General features: G+C 44.1%; 1 gene segment (V, D, J or C); it reads left to right on the top strand.

Moving 5' to 3' along the window:
• Positions 1-1,309: 1,309 nt before the first annotated feature.
• Positions 1,310-25,380, top strand: part of LOC136627977 (Ig lambda-1 chain V regions MOPC 104E/RPC20/J558/S104-like) — an 884,291-nt gene continuing 860,220 nt past the window's right edge. Inside the window, 2 exon segments of the V gene segment in view lie at positions 1,310-1,373; positions 1,448-1,762. Coding sequence covers positions 1,331-1,373; positions 1,448-1,762 — 358 coding nt within the window.

The following is a 25,380-nucleotide window of genomic DNA, read 5'->3' as shown; positions in this document are numbered from 1 at the left end:
CCCATTGAGAACATATAGAAGACAAATCCTTCTTTTCTGCCACAGCTGTAACAGCTGTGACAGAGAAGAACGATGTTTGCCCATTGAATTCAATGGAACCGGCAATACAGCCGACTCCACTGAATGCAATGGGCTGCCGGCGATCGCGGGATGAATTGTCGGAAAGGGGTTAAATATATAAGCCCTTTCCTGCAATTCATCCAGAAATGTGTAAAAATAAAAAATATATATATACTCACCTGGTGCCCGCAGACGGAGTTCAGCGCGGCAGGCTGCAGTTCTCCTGAACTGCTCTGAACAGCTGTGAGTAGTATTCAGCAGCCGGGGATTTAAAATCCCCGCCTGCTGAATAAGATGCCTCTGAATGGTCACAGCCTGACCAATCAGAGGCCAGCCCTCACTCACACCCATTCATGAATTCATGAATGGGTGAGTGAGGGCTGCCTCTGATTGGCTCAGGGGCAGGAGAGCTGCCCCTGAGCCAATCAGAGGCAGCCCTCACTCACCCATTCATGAATTCATGAATGGGTGTGAGTGAGGGCTGGCCTCTGATTGGTCAGGCTGTGACCAATCAGAGGCATCTTATTCAGCAGGCGGGGATTTTAAATCCCCGGCTGCTGAATACTACTCACAGCTGTTCAGAGCAGTTCAGGAGAACTGCAGCCTGCCGCGCTGAACTCCGTCTGCCGGCACCAGGTGAGTATATATATATTTTTTATTTTTACACATTTCTGGATGAATTGCAGGAAAGGGCTTATATATTTAACCCCTTTCCGACAATTCATCCCGCGATCGCCGGCAGCCCATTGCATTCAGTGGAGTCGGCTGTATTGACGGCTCCATTGAATTCAATGGGCTAACATCGTTCTTCTCTGCCACAGCTGTTACAGCTGTGGCAGAGGAGAACTTGCTGTGTCGTTCCCATCATTTTCTTGAATTGCCAAGATTTTCACACATGAAAACCTTAGCGAGCATCGGCGAAATACAAAAATGTTCCGGTCGCCCATTGACTTCAATGGGGTTCGTTATTCGAAACGAACACCCGAACATCGCGGGAAGTTCGTTTCGAATAACGCGAACCCGAACATTTTGGTGTTCGCTCATCTTTAGTTATTATCAGTAATTATCAGCATTTTGCAGGTCACAGTAAATGCTGCCATTTTCTTCATATCAGTATTCTAGAAGAACAGAAGAAAGTCAAGGCAGTGCTGTGCTCTGATCATTTGCCTACAAGGCCGCACCTTTACCTTCTGTTGTGTTATAAAGTCTCCAGAGAAGCTACAGAAAGTATATTTCTTTGCTTCAGCAAACTTATTTCCTCTTTTCCATCATGTCTTGGTTTTTGATCCTCTATATGCTCATCACTTGCTCATGTAAGATTGTGATAGCGGTAGGTGTGAGGAGACTTCCCCTTTCTACTCTTTGTAATATTATGCTCCTCTTACAGATTCTATGGCCCAGGTTACAGTTATTCAGGAAAGAATGGTTTCAGTATCACCAGGCACGAACATACAGATGACCTGCGGTTGGAGTCAAGGCTCAGTAGTTGCAACTAACTACCCAAAATGGGTATATCAAGAACCTGGAAGACTCCCTCAAGGTATAATCGGCAGTAATGGTAACAACCACAACCTGAAACCGCCAACAACATCAGATCGATTCACAGGATCCATATCAAGCGGATCGGCTGTCCTGTCCATCAGTGGAGTACAAGCTAATGATGACGGGGTTTATTATTGTGTTCTTTGGACAGGCAGTGCATACACAGTGATATAAAGTGGTGTGAAACTAGGTCGTTAACCATCTGCATCAACCATCTGGGAGATCAACAGATGCATACAGCAAAGCTGTTCACTCAAAGCTGGGAACCCTATTACTTAGAACACATCATGGAGAGCTGAGCCAGATTATATAACCACATGTAGGTGTGACATCACCAATGGAGGCCGGAATTCTTTTGTACTGACTCTTAAACCCACTCTAACCAAAGACATTATTGCTGTAACCTTTTTGTTTTTGCATGCTTGTCTTCCAGTAGCCCTAACGTTTTTTTATTTTTATGTCAACATTACCACATGGCAGCTTTTTGTTTTTACCAAATGAGTTGTATTTGTTAATAGCACAATGTTTTGAGCAATATAATCTATTCTGAAATGTAAAAACATTTTTCTTGGGATGGAATGGAAACTTTTTTTTACAGCTTTTAAAAACTATGTTTTTGCTTTCCTTTTATGGCATTCACTGCATGGTAAAAAGAAAATCATATGTTAAATGTATTCTTCAGGTCAGTATGATTACATTGGTACCAAATTTATATATTTTTTTTTACTTAAAAAAAACATTTAATTGAGAAAAACTTTGGTTTGTGTCACCATAATCTGACACCCATCACTCTTTTTTTATTTTTAGTTAATGGAGCTGTGTGAGGGATTGTTTTTTGCAAGGTAAGCTGTAGTTTTCAATTACGTTTTACCCTTTTTTTGTGAGGTGAGGTGACAAAAAATCCTGCATCTGTATCATTATTCATTTATTTGGCATTGAACATGCAGGATAAATAATGGAATATTTTAATAGTTTAGACTTTTATTGATGCAATAATACCAATTATGCAAGTAAGCTGAGGAGACCCAGAACATGAGGCCTGCTGTTAAATTGGAGAGTTAAGCCAAGGCTATGACTATTTCCTGTTGTACTGTGAAACATCTATCCTAAAGATGCAAAAGGTTTGTTCTCAGTAAGATAAACCAAGTAATCTGGTAGATATGGTACCTTTTACTGGCTAACAAAAATACATGATGTTATAGCGAGCTTCCGAACCTGCTCAGGGTTCTTCCTCAGGCTTAAATGGAATAGATCAGAAGTGGCATATATATTAACACACATACATATAGAAAAGCACAGACATGGTGTGATTAATTTGCACTTAAAACAATACCAGAACAGAATGAATAGAGGGTGTAGTTGGCTGGAAAGAGGCACTACATAGCACTATTTAGTTATGGGGACCAGAAATATAATAACCGGCCCTAGGGTTTAATCTGAGTCAGTTTACACAAGGGATGCAGGTGACCTAGCAACCAGATAGGCTGTGATTGGCTGCAGACAAACTGGTCAGGTAATATAGATTATAAACAGCCGGACACCAGTCACAGAAGCCAGAGTGAGCCAGAGGGTGAGCCTATAAAAGAGAGTGAGTGAGACGCATCAGGCAAAGCAGGCAGAGAGAGAGCGCCAGAAAAGAAAAGCACCCGACAGGAGAAAAGAAAGTGGCAGGCAAGAGAGAGAAGTGAAAAGAAACAGAGATCAGCCTTGACAGAGAGAAAGAGAGAAACAAGAGAGAAATCTGACAAACCGTGAGTAACTGAGAAAGAGAAACAGCTTTGACAGTGAATAAAAACAAAAGATAAAAGAGATAGAAATATGAAGAGAGGGAGATAAAGAAATAAAATATATAAATACAAAGAAGGATAGATAGAAGAAATCCAGAGTAAGCTCCCAGGGTTTAAATGTGTTAGACACAGGTGTCTATATTGTTGCAATTTGTGTATCAGTTATCATGTACTGAATGTTATGAAGAAAACTACCTCATCTCACTGCCTTATTTAATAATACCAGTTTTACAACAAATTAAAGGGGTTGTCCTGCGCCGAAACGGGTTTTTTTTTTTTCAACCCCCCCCCCGGTCGGCGCGAGACAACCCCGATGCAGGGAGGTAAAGAAAGCTTACCGGAGCGCTTACCTTAATCCCCGCGCTCCGGTGACTTCAATACTTACCGCTGAAGATGGCCGCCGGGATCCTCTGTCTCCGTGGACCGCAGCTCTTCTGTGCGGTCCATTGCCGATTCCAGCCTCCTGATTGGCTGGAATCGGCACGTGACGGGGCGGAGCTACACGGAGCCTGCATTCTGCACGAGCGGCTCCATAGAAGACTGCAGAAGACCCGGACTGCGCAAGCGCGGCTAATTTGGCCATCGGAGGGCGAAAATTAGTCGGCACCATGGAGACGAGGACGCCAGCAACGGAGCAGGTAAGTATAAAACTTTTTATAACTTCTGTATGGCTCATAATTAATGCACAATGTATATTACAAAGTGCATTATTATGGCCATACAGAAGTGTATAGACCCACTTGCTGCCGCGGGACAACCCCTTTAAGCAAAATATCTGACTCCATGTATTATTCCACACCTCACCACTCACAACTACAAATTGTGCCCAAGGGCACTGGCGTCCAAACAAAACAAATCCCAATTAATTGCCAGCCACAAAGAATAATAAAAAAAATTAGCGCTCACCATAGCGCTTTGTGGCATCATGATAGTGCTTTGGGCAGGCACGAAAACTGCATTGAGGCATCACGACAAGGAGTTAATACTTAATTAGTCCACTGATAGGGAATGTGAAAGATTTATGGTCTCTAAATTAGTATTAGGGAGTCACCAGGCCATCATGTTATCTCTGCTCCAGATTTCTCATATTCTCCACTAATGTAAGAAGCCCCCTCCAAGGTTCATTCTGGTCTTGACAGTGTCAAAGGTTGCTATAAACGTGTACTCCCAAATTCTTCTGTGACGTTGGGATTTGAAATTGCCTTTTAATATTGTAACTTTCATATGTTCTATGTTGTGTCCATGATTAGAAAAATGCTCCAGCGCAGGTACTTCTATTTTTCCTTCTTTAATTGTGTGGCAATTAGATCTAAGCCTTGCTCTAAGTTTTTGTCCTGTTTCTCTAACATAAATACCCCCAACAGGACATTTACTGCACAGGATCAGGTACACAACTTGGACATGGAAAATGTGAATGTCCCAGGGATCTTATAGTCCCGCTGTGTGTTGGGGATTTCTATCCTGTCCGTGATCAGTACATGTGAGCAGGTCTTGCAGCTCCTTACATTGCAGAGATAAGTTCCCTTTTGTGTGTCAGAGGGCAATGCACTCCTGATTATAAAGATCCTCAAATTTGGAAGTTGCCTGCAACACTGAAGGGGAAGATCTGGGAATATGGTTTTTAGACGGTCATCCTTGAGTAGGTTATGATGGAGTTTCTTTGCAGTTTTCCTTTGTACCTCTAGCTGTGAATTGTAGGTCTGTCCTCCTTGTATTGGAGTAGTTGATTTCTGGGTATCCTGGTGGCTCTGGTGATTTGGTCATCAATTGAGGTGGGATGGTAGCCCTGATTTAAAAATGTGCTTTTAAGATGGTATAAATGTTCCTCCCTGTCTGTTGGGATGGAGCAGATCTGGTTGTATCTGATGGCCTGTCTGTAGACGATGAAGTTTTTGCTGTGTTTCGGATGGGAACTGTTCAATCTGAGGTATGTGGACCGATCAATCGGTTTTGGTATAGGGATGTCTGTATGGAGTTGTTTGAAATTTTTATGGTGGTGTCCAAAAAATTGATTTCTGTATACGAGTAGCTTAATGTCAGTTATATGGTGGGATGAAATGCATTTAATCTCTCATGGAATTTTATTAGTTTTTGTTCAGTGTTGGTCCAGATGATTATGATGTCATCAATGTAACGGAAATAGGCCAATGGTTTGCTGGAGCAGGGTGCCATCCTCATACACAATTATTTCTCCTTTGGCAAAGAGATATTTTTGCAACTCACTGGAACCTCCATGGGTAGTAAAATAGCACCACAATATGCCAACTTTTTCATGGCAAAACTGGAGCGTGCTGTTCTGGCCTCCAGTTCCAGCAAACTATTGGCCTACTTCTGCTACATTGCTGACATGATAATCATAATAGGGAAAAAATATGTGCATGTGTTTTAGCCCTGATATAGCTCACAAATAGCAAAATTGATATAGATATATAGACATACAGAAGCTAACAACAATTAAAACAGTATACAAAACAATAAATATGCAGTAAAGGTCACTACAATATGTGACCTAAACACCCATATCTCCTCCAAGGTGTCTTACACAATGCCAACCTGTAAATGAATATAAATGTTCCAAATAAAAGGCCAATACTAAAAAGCCAAAAGTAAATAGTAAGCTTAAAGTGCAAGCATAAAATCAGTAAAAGATCTCTGCACTCAAAAGGGTTGATGAAAAATGAAATTGAGTAGGGTCACTTACATGAGGAGGAGGGGGTAGTGTCCCTGGTGTAGAGAAAGTACCCACTCCTTGAGACTAGAAAAATCCAAAAGGAAATCGATGTAGAGAAGTGGAATCCTTTTATTAGGCAGAACTAGTATGGTGATAGCATGCACCTTTTCAAGCATGAACAGACATGGGGAAGGAAGGGTTTTTATGGTAGACAAAATACAAAATGAAACCAAGATGGGTTAACTCACTGACAGGACTGAGGCTGCTTCCTGCACCCATTTATTATATGGAACTCAGATTTGCTATGAATAAAAATGGGGTGGGTTATTTTCTTGTTTGTTTGGTGTGAGCTCTATAAATGTAGATTTCAGTTCTGTCAGTAAATCCCTTGATTACTTTTGAGATCGTGGGGTACTGTTCGGTTGCTATGGTAGCCTGGGGCCTTCCGGAAGCCCCCCAGTGCTGACATGGCTCATTGCCCATTGATAGAATCCCTGTCAGATCTCGGTATAATATAGTACTATGGTAGCAAATTCAACTCTCATATAGGAACTAACAGATAATTTAAAAATGATTTCAAGAATGTTTTATTAGAAAAAATAAAAATGTATTAACAGTTTAATCCCCACCCCTTCCTTTCCCCATATTTATAATAGAAACTTAAAGCAAAACAAACAAAAAAAAACATTTGGTATCGCTGCATCCATAAAACTCTGATCTATCAAGGTAGTGCATTATTTATCCTGCAGGGTGAAAGTTTTACAAAAAAAAAAAATTGCAATGCCAGAATTATGCTATTTTGGTCACCCTGTCTCCAAGAAAAAGTGTAATAAAAAGCGATCAAAAAGTTGTATATACTCCAAAATGGTACCAATAGAAACTACTGGACATCCAACAAAAAATGAACCCTCACACAACTATGTGGACAGAAAAGTAAATAAAAGTTAGGACTGACAGATTATGGCAGCAAAAAATAATTTTATGTTTTTCCAAAGATGTATTGGTAAACTGTTAAACATTTCCAAATGGAGTGAAATAGAAAAAAAAATATTTTGCTATTTTTTGGAGGTTCTGCTTTTATGGCATTCAAGGTGTAGTAAAAATTATGTTATCTTTATCCTATGGGTTAGTAGTAGAGTTGAGCGAACGTACTCTGTCGAGCTTGATGCCCGTTCGAGTATTAGCATACTCGATGGTGCTCGTTACTCAAACAAGCATCAAATCGTGTTCGACCCCGCCCCAGCTTTTGGCTCCTTCCCCCTATGACGTGCCTGTTTTGGCCCCTTCCCGCTGAAGCGCGCGTCATTGGAAAAGAGAAAGAGAGAGAAAAAAAAGCTCGGGACACGGCATCCCACATACAAAAATGCTCAAGTCTCCCATTGTAGTCAATGGGGTTCATTACTCGAGTAGAGCTCTCGAATTTTACGAAAAGCTTGACTCGAATAATGCGGACCCGAGCATTTCGATGCTCGCTCATCTCTAGTTAGTAGGATTATAGCAATACCGAATTTATATAGTTTTTATTTTTACGTTGCACTACTTAAAAAGTAGAAACCTTAAAAACAATGTTTCTGTCTCCATCTTTTGGCCCTTACAACTTTTTTTTATTTTTCTGTTGATGGGCTTGTTTATTGTGGGGCAACCTGTAGTTTTTATTAACATAAACTTGGGGTATGTATGACTTTTTGATTACTTTTTATTCTATTTTTTTTCATGGAGACAGGGTGACCAAGAAACGCTATTTTTTGTTTCTTTAGAGCTGTCATCATACGAGATAACTAATGTCAATGTCATTTTCAGAAATAAGACTTATATGCATGTGGAGATACAAATTTTCTCATTTTTTAAATAAACTTTTTACATTTCTTAACAATTAAAAAACTTTTATTTTTACTTAAACTCTTGTTTTTGCTTTTCTAGCTCCCATAAGGGAGTTGAACTGATGAGCGCATATGCAATCTATTCCAATAATTAAGTATTGCAGTATATTGGTGATGTATTGGCATTTTATTAAACCTATTGTTGGTGAGCTGCATCAATGATAGCTGGAGCCCCGTGTCAGTAGTATTTAAATAGTTAAGAAGTAGGAGGGGGCGTGGCTTGTGAATGGCGAGCTAGGACGCACCTTGGCTTAGCTCCTGCTATCCCCACGGATTTACTACATTTCGGCCATCCCTTGCATCCTGAGGAGGATTTACTTACCATTATGGGCAAGAGAAGAACACAGTCCAGGGGCCCTGGAGCGGGTGAGGCGGAGAACTCCGGCATCGGCCGCTTCTTCACTGCCACGGCTACAGCAGACCGGGAGGCGGTGGAACACGAGGGAGAGGAGCGCCAGGTGCCCCTCCCTTCAGAAGCCACAGACATTCTGTGCGCTCACTCCCCTGAGGAGGCCCCGGAACCCAGCGCCAGCAGAGAGAGCAGAGAGAGCAGAGAGAGGAGGATCCCGCGCCGTCCGGACACGGCACAGCCGGCGGGTATGCAGCGGCCGCAGAGAGGAGAAAAGACAGTTTACAGCTCCCACTCTGCCAAGACCAATGAGATGAATCAGGAACAGGCTGCTGCGTGGTCCCAAACCCCAGGCAGAGAAGAGACAGTCAACTTTATGAGCCCTGCGTCTCAGATAGGACTGCCTCTCCATCTCCCAAAATGGCGCCCTGCAGGAGCCTGTTTTACCTCATGTGGCACCCCTAGTGCCTCACAGGGGAGAGCTAATACCCTAATATACTGTGGGCCCAACCCAGAGACCAGTGTGAAACATACAGGATGACCCCCCTCCAGCTTGAGCTATGCTCACACACTTCAACAGAGTTCCCCGCTCTCTGCAGAGACTGAAAGTTCTCTCTCCTGGAACTCGTCCCCCACATGCAATACCAAAAATACAGGTGTTCCCTGCTCCCCCTCAGTAAGTGCGATCTCTGACACCAGCCAATGGGATTGGAAAACCCATCTTAAATCTCTTCCCACCAAGTCTGAAATAGACTCACTCTTCCAACATCTTGAATCTACGCATAAACAGGCTGTGGCCCAAATCCAGAAAGAAGTGCACCAAATTGGCCATAGAGTAAATGCAGTGGAGGAGGCGCACGAATGAACCTTGTCCACGCTCGAATCATATAGGCAGGTCATAACAGCCCATTCCACACAGCTGACCAATATTCTATCTCAGATTGCCGAACTCAAAAACAGACACAGGCGAAACAACATCCGCATTCGAGGCCTGTCAGAAGAAATCACGAATGCTCAGTTAGAACAATGGGCCCAGAACTTCTTCGGATCCTAAATACAGAGGCCCCAAGATAAACCGATAGAGATAGACCGGATCCATAGAACCTTGGGGCCCAATCCCCTGACCCCAAGTGGCCACGTGACATCGCATGTCGCATCCACTTCTTCAAAGACAAAGAGGACATTCTAAAAAGAGCTAGGAGTGTCGAAAACCTGTCATTTAATGGATCTCCAATCCTGCTGCTCCAAGATCTAGCCAAAAGGACACTCCAGCTACGTAAAGCTCTGAAACCACTACTAGACACCCTGAGAGGCAAAAGAAATCCCTTATCACTAGGGATACCCCTTCCTGCTCGAGGCTTGGAGAGAGGGCAAGTCGGCAGTCTTCCGCTCCCTGGGCGACCTCCCAAACTTCCTAGGGACATTCAACCTCCCTATGGTGTCTCTACTGGATTGGCCATACCTTCCGTCTCTCCTGGCTCCTGACCCCAGAGACGAATAGCAAACAGTCACCCCAAAACGACAGAGAGAACACCGTTGATCCCGTAGAATGCAGACCTGAAGACTGGATACCTGCCGGAGAATCTACACTTTCTGACTGGGGTGTGCATGTGGGCGTTGCCGTCTCTTGATCTCTTCACAGGTTCAAGAAGGGGTGATTTCCCCCATAGACGGGCCTCGACATGTACACATGTTTTTTCCTTGGTCCCTGGACCCTGTTGTATTAGTTCCTTAGCAGGACTACTCTTCTGTTACTTCTTCCCTCATAATCAATTCCTTCCTCCTCTGACTAACTATCATCCTTCATATAGAAGATACTTAGGCCTGATGTAAGTTTGCAACCCCTAAGGGATTTTCTTGTTATCCGTGGGGACTGGTGGGGGCGCCTACCCTGCCATTTCCTTCTTCGCTCCCATTTAGGCGGGACGACATATAGTGTGGTCCGTTACCAAGTGTTTGACCCATGTCAGCCAAGAAGAGCCCGGAACTGTTCCGGATATCTTGCTATATTTTTCTCTGCTCTCTCTTCTCTTATCTCTTCTCTTTTTTTTCTGTTTTTCTCTCCTTTCCTTATTCTCTCTACTGTCATCATGCATGCTCTCCCCCTCCCTTCTCACTCTCCCCATCCCCCATGTCTTCCTCCCGTCCCCATGGCCCACGGCAGCCACTAATATGAGTTGACAAATATGGACAATCTGACTTTTTGTTCTTATAACGCCAGGGGCCTAAATATGCCAGCCAAGAGAGGTCAGATTCTCTACTATTTTCATAAACACAAAGTGATGATTGCTATGTTTAATGAGACCCACTTCCTCGCAGGCAGCATTCCTAATTTTACCTCCAAATACTACAATACATGGTACCATAGTTCTCATCCAAAGAAAAAATCATGTGGGCCTCGATTGCTATCTATAAACAATTCCCACACCAAATTATATCTACCAAGATTGATGCGGAAGGGGGATATACTTTTCTTAAAATATCATTCAATAACAAAATATTAACAATTGTCAATGCTTACTTCCCCAACCATCTCCAGGTGTCGTTTGGTGTTCGGCTCATTGAAAAACTCTCAAGATTTGCTGCCGACTCCAGAATAATCCTCGGTGGGGACTTCAACTTCTGTCTTAATCCTGAACAGGACTCGTCGGCGGGTAGGTCTAGGGTCTCTACACTTCTCTTAAGAAAATTTAAAAGGGCCTTAGCTTCCCTGAAATTAGTCGACTTGTGGCGAATCCTACACCCAAACACAAAAGATTATAGCTACCACTCGGTTACACACAATAGCTACAATAGACTAGACTATATATTTATTTCACAGGATCTCCTGGACCTGTCCCCTGCTAGTTCTATGGGGATCTTTCTATGGTCTGAGCACGCTTCAGTGTATGGTGCCCTACGCGGGGTTATCGAAAAAAGAGAGAACCATACATGGCGCCTTAATGATAATCTTCTTAAAGGGGTTGTCCCGCACGAAACGGGTTTTTTTTTTTCAACAGCCCCCCCGTTCGGCGCGAGACAAACCCGATGCAGGGGTTGAAAAAGAAAACCGGACAGTGCTTACCTGCATCCCCGCGCTCCGGTGACTTCTTACTTACCTGGTGAAGATGGCCGCCGGGATCTTCTCCCTCGGTGGACCGCAGGGCTTCTGTGCGGTCCATTGCTGATTCTAGCCTCCTGATTGGCTGGAATCGGCACGTGACGGGGCGGAGCTACCAGGAGCCGCTCTCCGGCACGAGCGGCCCCATTCAGAAAAGAAGAAGACCGGACTGCGCAAGCGCGTCTAATCCGGCGACTAGACGCTGAAAATTAGACGGCACCATGGAGACGGGGACGCTAGCAACGGAACAGGTAAGTGAATAACTTCTGATAACTTCTGTTTGGCTCATAATTAATGCACAATGTACATTACAAAGTGCATTAATATGGCCATACAGAAGTGTATAACCCCACTTGCTTTCGCGGGACAACCCCTTTAATGACCCATTATGCGCAGAGGCAATTAGACAAATTCCTGTAACTTTTTACAACCCTGCCACTAAAGCTACCTAAAACTTATTTTGACAGGATCCACCAAGTATCTTGGGACTTTGTGTGGGGGGCTCTAGACCCCGGGTGAAATTCAAGACCCTTATACGTCAAAAAAAAGATGGAGGAGTAGGTCTCCCCAGTTTCTCCTTATACCATAAGGCCTCCATTTGCAACTACATCCTGGATATCTTGCAGAATAGATTATCCAAGCTTTGGGTTGAACCTGAGTACGAAAACATCCCCTCACAATTAATGGGCTCATTCTGGCTCCCGCCTGCAGCATTCTGCAAAATACCATCAATGCCACCTTTTACGAGCCGGCTTCTCAACATCTGGAACGGTTTTGCTATTCGCCTTGGCCTGATATCTAGACTGGGTCCTCTCACTCCTCTGACTGGAAATCCAGATTTTCCCCTAATGTTCGAGGGTCTCTCTCTACCACCAGGGAAGACCCATTCTGCCCTGCGGATCAGGGATGTCATCTCTGCCTCAGTAGTTTGTCCTTTGAATGAGATCCAGGGTAGCAGGGCCACCAGACCTGGAGCGTGGTTACAATATCTTCAGATCAAGCAATTTATGCAGTCTCAGGGATCTATGGATGTTCTCCGGTCTCCTCTCTCTCAGTTTGAACAACTTTGTATGTCTCCCACACTAATCAAATCGGGGGTCTCTGTGATTTACCACCTCCTTGTGCTGGCAGACACCCATAACGATACAGTTAGATGTGTGGGGAACTGGGAGATGGAACTGGGGAAATCTTTTTCAGAAGAGGACTGGCTTAAGTCCTTCACACTAACTCACACCCTCACAATTTCATCCAAATTCCAAGAAACTAATTATAAGCTACTATCCCAGTGGTATAGAACACCCACAAGTCTGGCCAAAATATACCCCCAGACCCCGGACACCTGCTGGCGTTGCTCTCAGGGAGGAGGCAGTTTTCTCCATATGTGGTGGGATTGCCCTTTGATCTTCCCCCTATGGCGAGGTATAATAAACCTCTATAACGCGATTTTTAGAGACCCAGTGGTCCTTTCGCCGGAAGCAGCCTTGTTATCTATACTCCCTGGCTCCATAGCCAAAAACAAAAAAAGCCCCCTCAAATTCTTCCTAATAGCCATAAGACAAATAATTCCAAAGCTATGGAAGTCTTCCTCGCCCCCCACGAGAATCTTATGGCTGGAAACTATGGACCATATAGCCCAAATGGAAGAAATAATCACTCATGATGAAAACAAAAGAGAAACGTTTTACTCAGCTTGGTCGGCCTGGATACTCTTCCGTAACTCAAAGGATCTCAAGATCTGGCTCCAATCAGGCGTTGTCTCAGTCTAACTTTTTCTACTCCCATTGTCCAAGCTGCGTCAAATGTGAGCTGTTCTGGCGATGCAGTTGGCTCTTCCCACTTCCCTTTCCCTACAATCCGCCCCTCCCGACCCCCTCCCCTTTCTCTCACTCAATCTTTTTTCTTGTCTTTCTCTCTATCCCTTTCTTATCTTTCTATTTTGATATCTTGATATTTTGATATTTTATTATATTTTCTCTCACAAAACGCTATGTTGAAGACACTTAGTGATACCAGAACATGTGAGAAGTCTACGATATGATGTTAATGTTAATGTACTTGAAAACCCAATAAAAATACTTTGAACGATAAATAGTTAACAAGTAGAATGTGAGTTACAGTATGTCTGTTGATGTAGCTGTGTGGGCACTTGTTTTTTGCAGGGCAAGCTGTAATTTTTATTTGCACCAGTATAGGATACTTGTGACATTTTAATCACTTTTTATTCAATTTTTTTTGTTTATATTGTACTATTTCAGGCAGCCTTTTAAGCCCTACCACTAAGGTCTACAGGTTTCCCCATTGTTGCTGGCTTGCTAAGGCCCTTGCTTCTCTTATAACAGCAGAACTCTGAATGAGCATGTCTGCAAATCACGTATTTGTATTTAAAGTTACATGAGGCAAAAAAATTACAATGCCCCTCATTGGAATGCAAGCAAGCTTCAGTTTTTTTTCCTGCAGTCAACACACCATTGCTACTGGCAGTGTCTATCTGAAGTCAGGACAGTTTTTCTTGCTACTGATCCAGTATTAGCTGTATCCAGGAATCTGTGGCCTTTGATGCCCAGCCAACACCTGGGCACCAGGGCACTCTGCTATGCAACTTATAGGCATTGTATATTGTATCCAAATACGGTATACAAAGAACTCTGAAACTCTCTCCATGTACTTGTGACTCAAAATATAAGCCATAACTGAAAAGGCCTGTACCCAATTCCAAAAGGTTTTAGTAAATATGACTTTTTATTGACACTTCTTTCTACATGTCTCTCCTTATCAACAGACAATTGATCAGGGAAGATTAGCGACCAAATGTCAAGATATTCATTTTGTTGACGGTTACCTCAGTTATGAAGCTCGTAACCAAAGGACACAATCTGCAAAAATAAGAAGCATAAAACATTGTTTTTGACACTTGACTAGCCATCTCAGGTGAGGTGAAACTGTGCCTAGGGAAAATAAATTTAAGGCCACTACTGTAGCGGAGCCTGCATCTAACTTTTTGATAACATTTTTAAATATATAGACAAGATCTTAATTTCCTGTTTAGCCAAAACCTAAGGAGAATTAGTCCATGCTCTGAGGCAGGGCAACTCACCATCCAACTACTGAAGTGTAGGTCTTATGTCAGACACAGATTAGGGAAACTGTAAAATTAAAGTGATTCTGACATGAAAAAAAAAAGTTACTTACCTTGACTGGCCAGGACCGATCACCAGGCATGTCCCCTCCATCCGGCATCTTCTTCTGTCGCTTCTAGAAGCAGAGCAGGAGCGGTCACAATGACCGCTTCCTGCTCTGCTCCATCCGTCAGCCACTTTTGAGGTAAACGGACGGGCCGCCCACAGCAAGCACGTCACAAGCCATGCTTGCTGTGAGCGGCCCGTCCATCCTGGCTGAACTCTGCGCGTGCGCAGTGGAGACACGGCGCGTCCTGACTCCTGTCAGATGGCAACTTCCACTGCGCATGCGCGCAATCCCGGAGGGGGGGGGGGGCGTCCTTGGCTTGTCGGAGGAAGAAGACTGCCTGCTGGGAGATGACCCCCTGATGACAACAACAACAGAACACAAGGTAAGTATTATGTTTTTATGCTTTAACAGCCAAAAATCGTGGGTTCCCTGTGTCCATTAGGCAGACCAGGGAACAATGGCTGTTAAAGCATAAAAACATTATTCGTGTCAGCACCCCTTTAAGGCTGAAATCCCAGTAGAAACACCATCTGCTTGAGATAACTAGCTCTTACTGACATTGCAACTGCTCTTCTTTGGTGATGATTACTGCCCCTACATTTTGAACTTCTCTCATTGAGACCGGAGGATGATAAGACTCAGAAGACCTAGTTCACTCCCTAGAGAAGTAGCAAGACTCTTTTTGATCCATGAGCAGCATCTCTGGAAATAGATCTGCACCCCCTAGTGGAGGACTGCAATAATTCAGGCACCTGTGGGCTGGAAATAAGCTCCTCTGAAGAAGCATTTCCCTATGGTTCCCTCTGAAACCACAGGGAGAGCATAGGAAATTGGAGAGGAAGGGGGAACTGTTTAACTAGGTTTAGGGGAATCAGGCTGCGCAGTCCATCTAGGGCTGTTTTAATACCTGAATGACCCAGAACATTGGTATTAAAACAGGCCCCCTTCACTGTCACCTCGCCTCCCTTTGTCACCAAATTTTTTGGTTAACCCCCCCCCCCCCACACACACACACACAAATACCTAATCCAGTAGACTGCACTCCTTTGTGTGGCTTTGCCACTGTCTCCCTTCAATTCCGAGTACAGTGTTCATGTGGTTATCAATGCACACAGGCCTCAACAGGTACTGAGATCAATGATTGGCTATAGCGAACACGTGCTTAGGCATGTGATCACTGAAACCAGAGGTGAACAGATACCATGTAGACTGAAGTGGCAGGGGCGCGTAAGAAATGAGTATAACTTGTTTTACTACTTTTGATGCTCCTCAATACTCATTGTGGTCAGAGCTGGAAGTGTAATAGAAGGCATCACTCCCACTGATTTGAAAGGTAGCAGAGGCTTTCGCTTACACTTCCAGCTCTGACAATAATGCGGATTTTCGTCTCTGTACTGACACTGGGCTGAAGGATCATATGATTGGTGGGGATCCTGAGCAGTGTACCCCTGCCGATCAACTACTGCTGACATATTTTTGGGTCAAAAAAATCCCACTAATACCTAATCCAGCAGACTGCACTACTCTTTGAGGCTTCCCCATAATCTCCATTCACATCTATTAACGGTAAATTGGCTGTAGCCATCACGTGCTTAGGCATGTGACCATTGAAACCAGAGGTGAGCAGAGACTGTTGATACTGGAGTGGCAGGGACATGTAACAGGTGAGTATAACTTGTTTTATTATTTTTCATGCTCCTCAATACTCATTGTGGTCAAAGTGTAATGGAAGGCATCTCTCCCACTGATTTCAATGGCTGTGAAGCCTTTGTATTACACTTCCATCTCTGACCATGATGCAGATGTGCACTGTCTCTGCACTAACAGCGTACTGGAGAATCAACTGATTGGTAGGGATCCTGAGAAGTGGACCCATGCAGATAAACTATTGCTGACTTATCCTGAGTATAGGTCATCAATATTAAATGCTCGAAATACCCCTTTAAAAAATAAATTCACATATATAAAGAGTAGATAAATATATGAGAATAATGTGGTGAGTAATCATTGTAGGTCCATGTGGACAAGACACTGAAGTGTAGATGATATTTACATAGTGAGGTCCGACCTCCTCTCTGTGGGTGTATATAAGCAGACGGCCGTCACAGTGTAACTGTCTGCACAGAGAATATCTTCTGCACCATGTCCTGCTTCTTCCTCCTCCTCTCCCTAGTTCTCTATTGTGCATGTAAGCCCCGGATCTCAGCACAGATTACCGGAGACACTCGCATTCTCTAGTGTAACAACCATTTCTTTCTCCTTACAGATGCATCGGCTCAGTTTACTGTGACTCAGGATGCTTCAGTGTCAGCGTCTCCTGGAGAGACTGTCCGCCTCACCTGTAGTCGAAGTGGGGGGTCAGTAGCTGGGGGTAACTACCCATCTTGGTACTACCAGACAGCTGGAGGTCCCCCTAAACTTCTAGTTTACAGTACTGGTAGCAGCAACCAGAATAACAGACCCCCAGGAATATCAGATCGATACAGTGGATCCATATCTGGGGATTCAGCCGTTCTGTCCATCAGAGGAGTCCAGTCTACAGATGAAGGAAGTTATCACTGTCTTCTCTATGCTGGTGGCAACGTACCACACAGTAGTATATGGTGATAAGGAACATGTACAAATACCTCCTGCATGTCCAATATGAAACAGCAGGGGCAGCAGAGCATTTGTTACATCACTGTAATGAAAAACAAGCAGGTCTTTGAGCCGTTCTTTTTTAATAGTAACCACAAACACCTGGAACTGACATTAGTTTGATTTGTGATTTCTATAAACCTCTTAATGATACTAAGCTCATTTTTGCCTTGAGAATGCAGCATAATTTTCTGTTTTTGCCTCACCAAGAGACATAACTTCTAAAATGTTTCATTGTTTTTATGTCATTCAGTAAACATATTTTACATTTATGATAGTTCAGTAACTGGGGTAACTAACTACCCATGGAAGTCCTCCTAAACTCCTAGTTTACAGTAGCAGTATCACCAACCAGACCCTCAGGAATATCAGATCGATTCAGTGGATCCATATCTGGGGGTTCAGCCGTTCTGTCCATCAGCAGAGTCCAGTCTAAAGATGCAGGAGATTATTACTGCTTCTTGTCTACGGGTAGCGTACCACACAGTACTATACGGTGATAAGGAACTTGAACAAATACCTCATGCATGTCCTCCATTAAACACTAGAGGAAGCAGTACATTTCCTATCATTTTTTAAATCTTAATTCTTGGTTTATGAACTTTGGGTTGGTTACAGAAAGGAAAAAGTGGAAGGGGGAGTAGGGGTGTGGTAACCCTAAAATTCTCACGTTAACAAACTTGTACATAGCACTTGAAACGTCAGTGAATGAGAGTACAAAAAGTGAGAGAGGGTTAACAAAGGTAGGAGGGGGGAGTGGGTGGATTAAAAAAGGGAATTCAGAACTCTGCTTGTTGATCCAATTGTACGATATATGTATTACCTTGATGGGGTATGTTGCTTAGCTGAGAAGTAGATGTGTGGGATGGGCATCATTTATGCCTATAGGAAATCCATTTGGACCATGTTTTAAGCTATTTATCCATTTAATTCACCAGAGATACAGCGGCACCACAATCACATCCCCATCAGGGGAAAGCAGCAAAAACTTCGCACAATGTTGCACGTTCTGCAGAGATCCGGACAGCAGGATCCAAAGTTTTACAGTCCATATAATGTAGTGGCAGAGCAGCAGTTGAGGAATTCGATTCAATCTATACTCACACAGAGATCATCTGATCAAAGCGTTTTATTCAGAGCATAAGCTCCACAGCGCTGCAACGTTTCAACTGCTAACCCGGTCTTTGTCAAGCATTTTATGACCGGGTTAGCGGTTGAAACGTTGCAGCGCTGTGGAGCTTATGCTCTGAATAAAACGCTTTGATCAAATGATCTCTGTGTGAGTATAGATTGAATTGAATTCCTCAACTGCTGCTCTGCCACTACATTATATGGACTGTTAAGCTATTTATCCACCTTTTCTTCTTGAAAAAATGTATTTTTTTCCAAACTGCTTAGTGTGCAGATCTCGTTTCTTTCTAAGCTGTTCTTCTAAGGATGCTTAGTCAGAAACAAATGGGTTAATCCAGTAGTGTGGACTTGTTTCCATGTATGTGTTTTTAGTGTAATTTTCAATAAAGACATGTTATCATATTATACCCTGGACCTATGGTGCTGGAGTTCTTAAGTCATGCTGCATATTTATTGTATGTCACCCTGCTCCAGGATTTCCTCCGCGCACATGAGCTCTGGATATATGCAGGTGAGATGGCTTCTGTTTGTTACTTCATTGGTGCAGATTTGGATGCAGTTTTTTGGTGTATCCACTGCAGACTTCACGCTTGCAATTGAAGAGGTGAAATCTACTTCAGACTCTTGTCAATATTCATATCAAAATATGGGATTTTATGCTGTGGAAAATTTGCAATCTTTCAGCTTCATGTGAACGTACCCTCAGTATATACCCCCATACTATATCTCCCCATTCGTCCTTTTTTCCTCGCAGAATACATGCCGTATACTGTCTCTGCCACCAACAGAATGTATTCCCTCCCACAGTACATATCCTCTACAGCATGTATATATTGTGACCATTGGGGGGATTGTCACTCGCTCAGGTTTGCCATTTTCTATTCTGAGATGGTTGGCAGCATTCAGAAAACCCACACAGGACAGTTTGTGCTGGAGGTAAAGCAAGTCCATTTATTTCACCAACATAGGGGAGAAATCAGCAATATTCCATTCAGGCATTTTCTCAGCAACCATCTCTTGGCAGCAAACATACAAGCTCCTCACTGGGATCTCACGGGCCCTCGTCCCAGAGAGGGCAGTCTCCTCCAGCATTGGAGAACTACACAACCCCCTTAGTGTGGTAGGAACCAAAGGCCGTCGGTCTTTTCACAATTTCAACTTTTCCAGGGTCGAAGCACCGTTCTCGGGAATCTCTCTGTTCCTGGTTATCAATGCAACTTTTTTCATGTTCTGTAAAACTCAGAACCTTTTCACTTTCTTACATATTCTCATCTACCTTCAAAACATTTTCTTCAATCTTCACTTCAGCTAACCCACTGGACCCAACTTCAACTTGTATCTTATCTAACACAGGAACTCTTTCTCCAACTTGTTCCTAAACTGGCACTTTTAGACATTCTTCAACTTTCACCTCTGACGCAGTTTCAATAGATGCTGAAACACAACTTTTATCCTCAGTATTAGTGCTTGTAAGGATAACTTCTGTCTCCTCTGCTTCTGACAACTCTTTCACACGAGCTCATATACACCACGTTTTTACGTCGGAGAAAATATGTTCACATGGCGGTGGCGTTTAATCGCCCAAAAGGGCATTTTCACACTCACAGCTAGAGCTAGTATACGTTCTCTCACCCATTCACACAACCAGTGTTTTATGGGCGAAAATATCGTGAAAAGCGTGCAGGGTCAGCGCACAGTAAAAGAAAGGAAAGGGTTAATGACTTTCCCACCCACTTAAGCATAGCTATTTAAAAGGATGCACGTTCTCTCTCTCTCTCTCTCTCGCATTTTGGACTGGTTTGGGTGGCCATTTACATAGTTTTCGCAGCAGTGGCGAAATTATGAATTTGGACAGTGATGATCACGTTGTGACGTAGCTACTTCACCAGCATTTCTGCACTATGCGGAGCAGGAGGCAGGGCAGGTCAGGGTGGCCTGCTTTGCTCATAATGCCAGTCAGGCAAATATTTCCAACAATAGAAGGCGCAAAGTGCTGCGCTTTTGGGTGCACCCCCTGCTTCAGGAGCGCCAGTGTGCAGGCCATTTTCAGGAGACGTATGAGGGTCTGCGGCGGCACCCTGACCAGTTCACTTTCTTTTACCGCCTTAAAATGATGCTATTTGACCTCTGTTTGGCAGAGGTGCGGCCAACACTTTTGTGGAGAGACACTAATATGCAAGCTTGTGTCTCAGTCACAGAAAGACTGCTGATCACCTTGCGGTAAGTACCACCTGCCAAAATTTGTGTAGGTGGTTTTTGGGAGTGCAATTTGCAGCAGCTGGTTTCCTGTAACGCTGCCATGTAGTGCATTCACATGAATGAAACTTAAAAGTGAATGTGGCAGGAAAGCTCACTGTTAATGGTTCAGGTTTTTTTTTAAAGTGGTAAATAAAATTGCCCCCAAACACTAATTACGATTTGTGCTGATAGCTGCAATATTCTGTGTAGGTTCGCCCTGCTGCTGCATGAGATATTGCATGACTTTCCCCCTTCTTTCAGCTACGCAACGTTAAAGGCACGCTAATCTTCCCGCCCCCCAAAAAAACGGTTTTTGGGAGGTATGCGGGTGGGGGATTTGCAAATAACAGTGTGCTTAGTGTTGTGTCTGTGACCCTGCTTCTGCGCCCACTGCTGTTATCTGCGCTCCTTAAGTGTGTTCTAATCTCTAGGATGTCCCTATTATTTCCCTGCCGGCCCACTCTTTTTGCAGATTTGCACGTGGTGGCATGTGACATTAGGTTTATCCAAATGCGTCAGGCCCCAACAGGCTAGAGGTGGCGCATAGAATTTAATGCAGTTATAGGAAAGGCTAGGGGCACATGTCTCTACTTTGTGTTGTGACTAAGTTGTGCCTTTTCCTTTCTGTTCACAGATTCCTGGCTATTGGCAATTCATATGCATCACTACATTTTGAGTTTCGGCGCAGAATTGCCACCATATCTGTCGTTGTCCAAGAGACATGTAATTGCCTCTGGGAGCACCTTGTCCCAAAAGTAATGTCACTTCCAATGTGACAGGGATGGCAGGAGATTGCAAGGGGGTTTTGGGAGACTGCGTAGTTTCCCAACTGCATCGGGGCCCTGGATGAAAAGAACATTCGTGTCCAAAAGCCTTCACACTCAGGGTCCCGCTACTTCAACTATCACTTTTTTTCCTGTGGTCCTTTTGGCTATGGTGGATAGCAACTATTGGGGCCTATGGAAGCACTACTGATGGTTGCATCTTTATTGCTTCTAGAATAAGTAAACGGCTTTCAGACGGCCAGCTTGCCCTTTCAGAACCACGCGTTCTTCTTGGGATGGTCAGCTCAACTGCTCCTTTTGTGTTTGTGGCAGATTTGGGATTTGGTCTGTCTAATCATGTCATGCATCTCTTTGCTCGCAGGGACATGGATACCAGGAGGCGTATTTTTAATTACCGTCTCATGCATCCCTGGCGTTATGTTAAATGTACCTTTGGAATACTTGTAAACAGTTGACGGGTCTTCCACAGTGCCATTCAACTGGAGCCAGACAACATGTGTGGGGTTATTAAAGTGTGCGTGGTGTTGCATAATTTTTGCTGGCAAAACAATGCTGTTTGGAAGGCATTCTTTCAGACAAAATAAAAGGAAGAATAAATCATATTATTGCTTTCTTGTCCACGGTTTTGTGCCTGCACGGGAGCTGGACAAGGTTCCCTCTCTGGCTGTGGGCCCTGTGCCTTCATTGGCCGCTGCATGGAAATAAACAAAGAAGGATTAACAAACTGAGAGGGCCTAGCACCCTTGCAAGCCATCTGTACATATTGACACCTGCACATCCATATTTGCGAACATTAGGTGGCATGCACACCTTTCTTTCTTTAATTGTAAGGTCTGTTCATAAATTGCAACACTAAATCCCTTTTGAGATGGTGGCTCCAATTTCCTCCCTGTGAAAGGTCCCCTATTCATGGGCCTGTCTGACACAGCTAAAATGCAAAAACGGGAACCATAGAACTTCACTTTTTCTTCAGCATATATTGTTCTGCTAGCTTTTAACATTGGGTTGAGAGCTTCTGCACACCATTCACGCACAGCACCTATTAATTACTGACCACAAAATGAGTTTATAGTTTTGCATCGAAAGATGTGAATGTCTGCGCAGTTGCATTAACGGTCCTTTAAAATTACAGCTTGCCTGTTCAATTTTTGGGGAGCAATAAACTGCAGCGCAGTCCAAAAGATATTTACTAGAGATGAGCGAGCATACTCGTCCGAGCTTGATGCTCGTTCGAGTATTAGGGTGCTCGAGATGCTCGTTACTCGAGACGAGCACCACGCGGTACTCGTCTCAATTAAACGAGCACTGACCATTGAATTCAATGGAGCCAGCAATACAGCCGGCTCCATTGAAAGCAATGGGCTGCCGGCGAGCGCGGGATGAATTTTCGGGAAGGGCTTAAAAATATAAGCCCTTACCTGAAAATCACCCTAAAATGTGTAAGAAAAAAAATTTATAGTCACCTTTCTGCTGCAGCCAGAGCTCAGCCGCGTCTGGCCGGCAGTTCTCCTGAACTGCTGTGAGTAGTATTTAGCAGCCGGGGATTTAAAATCCCCGCCTGCTAAATGAGCTGCTTCTGATTGGTCACAGCCTCACCAATCAGAGGCAGCTCTCACTCACACTCATTCATGAATTCATGAATGGGTGAGTGAGTGCTGCCTCTGATTGGCTCAGCGCAGGGACCAATCAGGGGCAGCTCTCAGCTGAATGACAGTGAGGCTGTGATCAATCAGAGGCAGCTCATTCAGCAGGCGGGGATTTTAAATCCCCGGCTGCTGAATACTACTCACAGCAGTTCAGGAGAACTGCCGGCCAGACGCGGCTGAACTCCGGCTGCAGCGGAATGGTGAGTATAAATATTTTTTTTATTTTTACACATTTTAGGATGATTTTCAGGTAAGGGCTTATATTTTTAAGCCCTTCCCGAAAATTCATCCTGCGCTCGCCGGCAGCCCATTGCTTTCAATGGAGCCGGCTGTATTGCCGGCTCCATTGAATTCAATGGGCTAACATCGTTCTTCTCTGCCACAGCTGTTACAGCTGTGGCAGAGGAGAACAATCTTTATGCTGACAGTGCGGGGGGGGGGGGGGGGGGGTCTCACTCTTGCCACTATTGTGGCTTAATAGTGAGACCTCGGAGCCCGAAATGCAGCCCTGCATGTTGCTCCTCGCCAGCCCTATCCATTTCTGTGTTTTTTACATGACTTTGGTGATTTGCTAAGATTTTCACAAATGAAAACCTTAGTGGAGCACCAGTCATATACAAAAATGCTCGAGTCCCCCATTGACTTCAATGGGGTTCGTTACTCGAAACGAACTCTCGAGCATCACTGAGAGTTCGACTCGAGTAACGAGCACTAGAGCATTTTGGTGCTCGCTCATCTCTAATATTTACCCTGAAAAAAAGTGGGCCATACGTAAGCTATGAACACCAGCTCCTAATATCCCAAATAGAGAATGAACAGCAAATTGTGCGAACGTGGCTAAAGGGAAAATAGTGGCAAATAGCAACTGAATGGAAGTTTCACTGTTGTGGGAAAAATGTTCGCACAAAAACACGGACTCCAGTGGCTGAGCAGCCAGAAGCACTCTTCAGTGGGTTCTGGCTGCAAAACCGCTTCTAGTAGAGTCTCACTTGCCGCTTTCATCTTGTGGACATAACGGGGCTGTAGTTTGCAGAAATTATCCTCTAAGGAGCGTCAGTACCACGCGGCCTAGTCTAAAGATTCGCTGTTCTGCTTAGTCTACCTGTGTGCAGGGAGAATGACTGGTCGGCGTGGTGCTGTTGCCCCTACGGGAGGACCACTGCTGCCGCTGGCCCTGCACAGGGCTAACAGGGCCCTCCTGTACCCCAGCCTCCTCTGCATCTTCCTTAGAACTTGCTATAGATCCTGACATGGCAATCAGTGCAGACCGGTCTGCTCCCACTGACTCTGTACTTGGGCCAGAAGCTGGAACTTCCGGGGTGGCCTCCTGGCTGTCCTCCTCCAGAGGAGGTTGAGGTCCTGGGGGAAAACAAGAAAACGAGTTAAAATGGAAAGGAATATCAAGGCCGGGCAAGAAAAACAAAAACACTGTTAAAATAGGGCACTAGCGCCTGATGGGTAGCATCTTAGCCCTGTGCCCAGGTGTTATGGCGAGGGACAAAGGGGTGGATGTCAGAAGGTGGACTCCAAAGGGAAAAAGGAGGTAGGACAGTCCTCCAGATGGTTTATGTTAACGTATGGCAATAACGGCATGGCTCAAAGAGGTGCCAAAATGTGCTGGCACATGCCAGTCACTGTCTGTTAACAAACAGACAGAAGTGTACCTTTACATTCGGCATGTTTTTTTTTTGTAACCCCAATATTAAAAAAAACAAACGCTTTAGGCTATTTTTCTATTAAAAAAGGGAGAAACCACATTAATAGAACATGCATCACTGCAGCACCAATTAACCCCATATGCTGCTACATGTATGGGCTACAAAATAGGCAACAGGATGTAATGCATTTTTTTGCACATGTACAATTCTGGATACTCTTTGGCTTGTAAGGCAAGATTGAGCAACTGGCCGGCCCCCCAAAACTTAAATACCCACGCATTAGATACTTATGATGGCAAATCAAATTTGCTATCCAGAAAGCCTAAAACAGATTGGAATATTTGTATCATTTTTGTGTGTGCTCCCCATCAGCAGGATGGTACCGATTTCCAATTCCTGGAAACTCCAGCTACTATTGTTTTTGTCAATCACTGATGGGGTCCAGACACATATGGAGGAAAACAGGAGAAATTAGTGTCCACAAAACTAAGAACCACCCCTAACTAGCTTTCCTTCACTGTCCTCCGAGCAAGTCAGCAGGAACAAGTGGCTAAAAAGCATGTTGCTTGTGGTTGGAGCATCTGTAAACCCCCCACAAACACTCTTAAAATATTAAGGCTGCGCTAGCCTACAAAATATACCACGCGCCATGTTGTTCGACAATTGCGGCACAGCTTTTTGTGAACAACATGGTGAAAGTCTCTCTACAG

The sequence above is a fragment of the Eleutherodactylus coqui genome, chromosome 5, assembly GCF_035609145.1.
Source record: "Eleutherodactylus coqui strain aEleCoq1 chromosome 5, aEleCoq1.hap1, whole genome shotgun sequence".
NCBI classification, from domain to species: Eukaryota; Metazoa; Chordata; class Amphibia; order Anura; family Eleutherodactylidae; genus Eleutherodactylus; species Eleutherodactylus coqui.
This window is presented reverse-complemented; position numbering and strand designations above follow the sequence as displayed.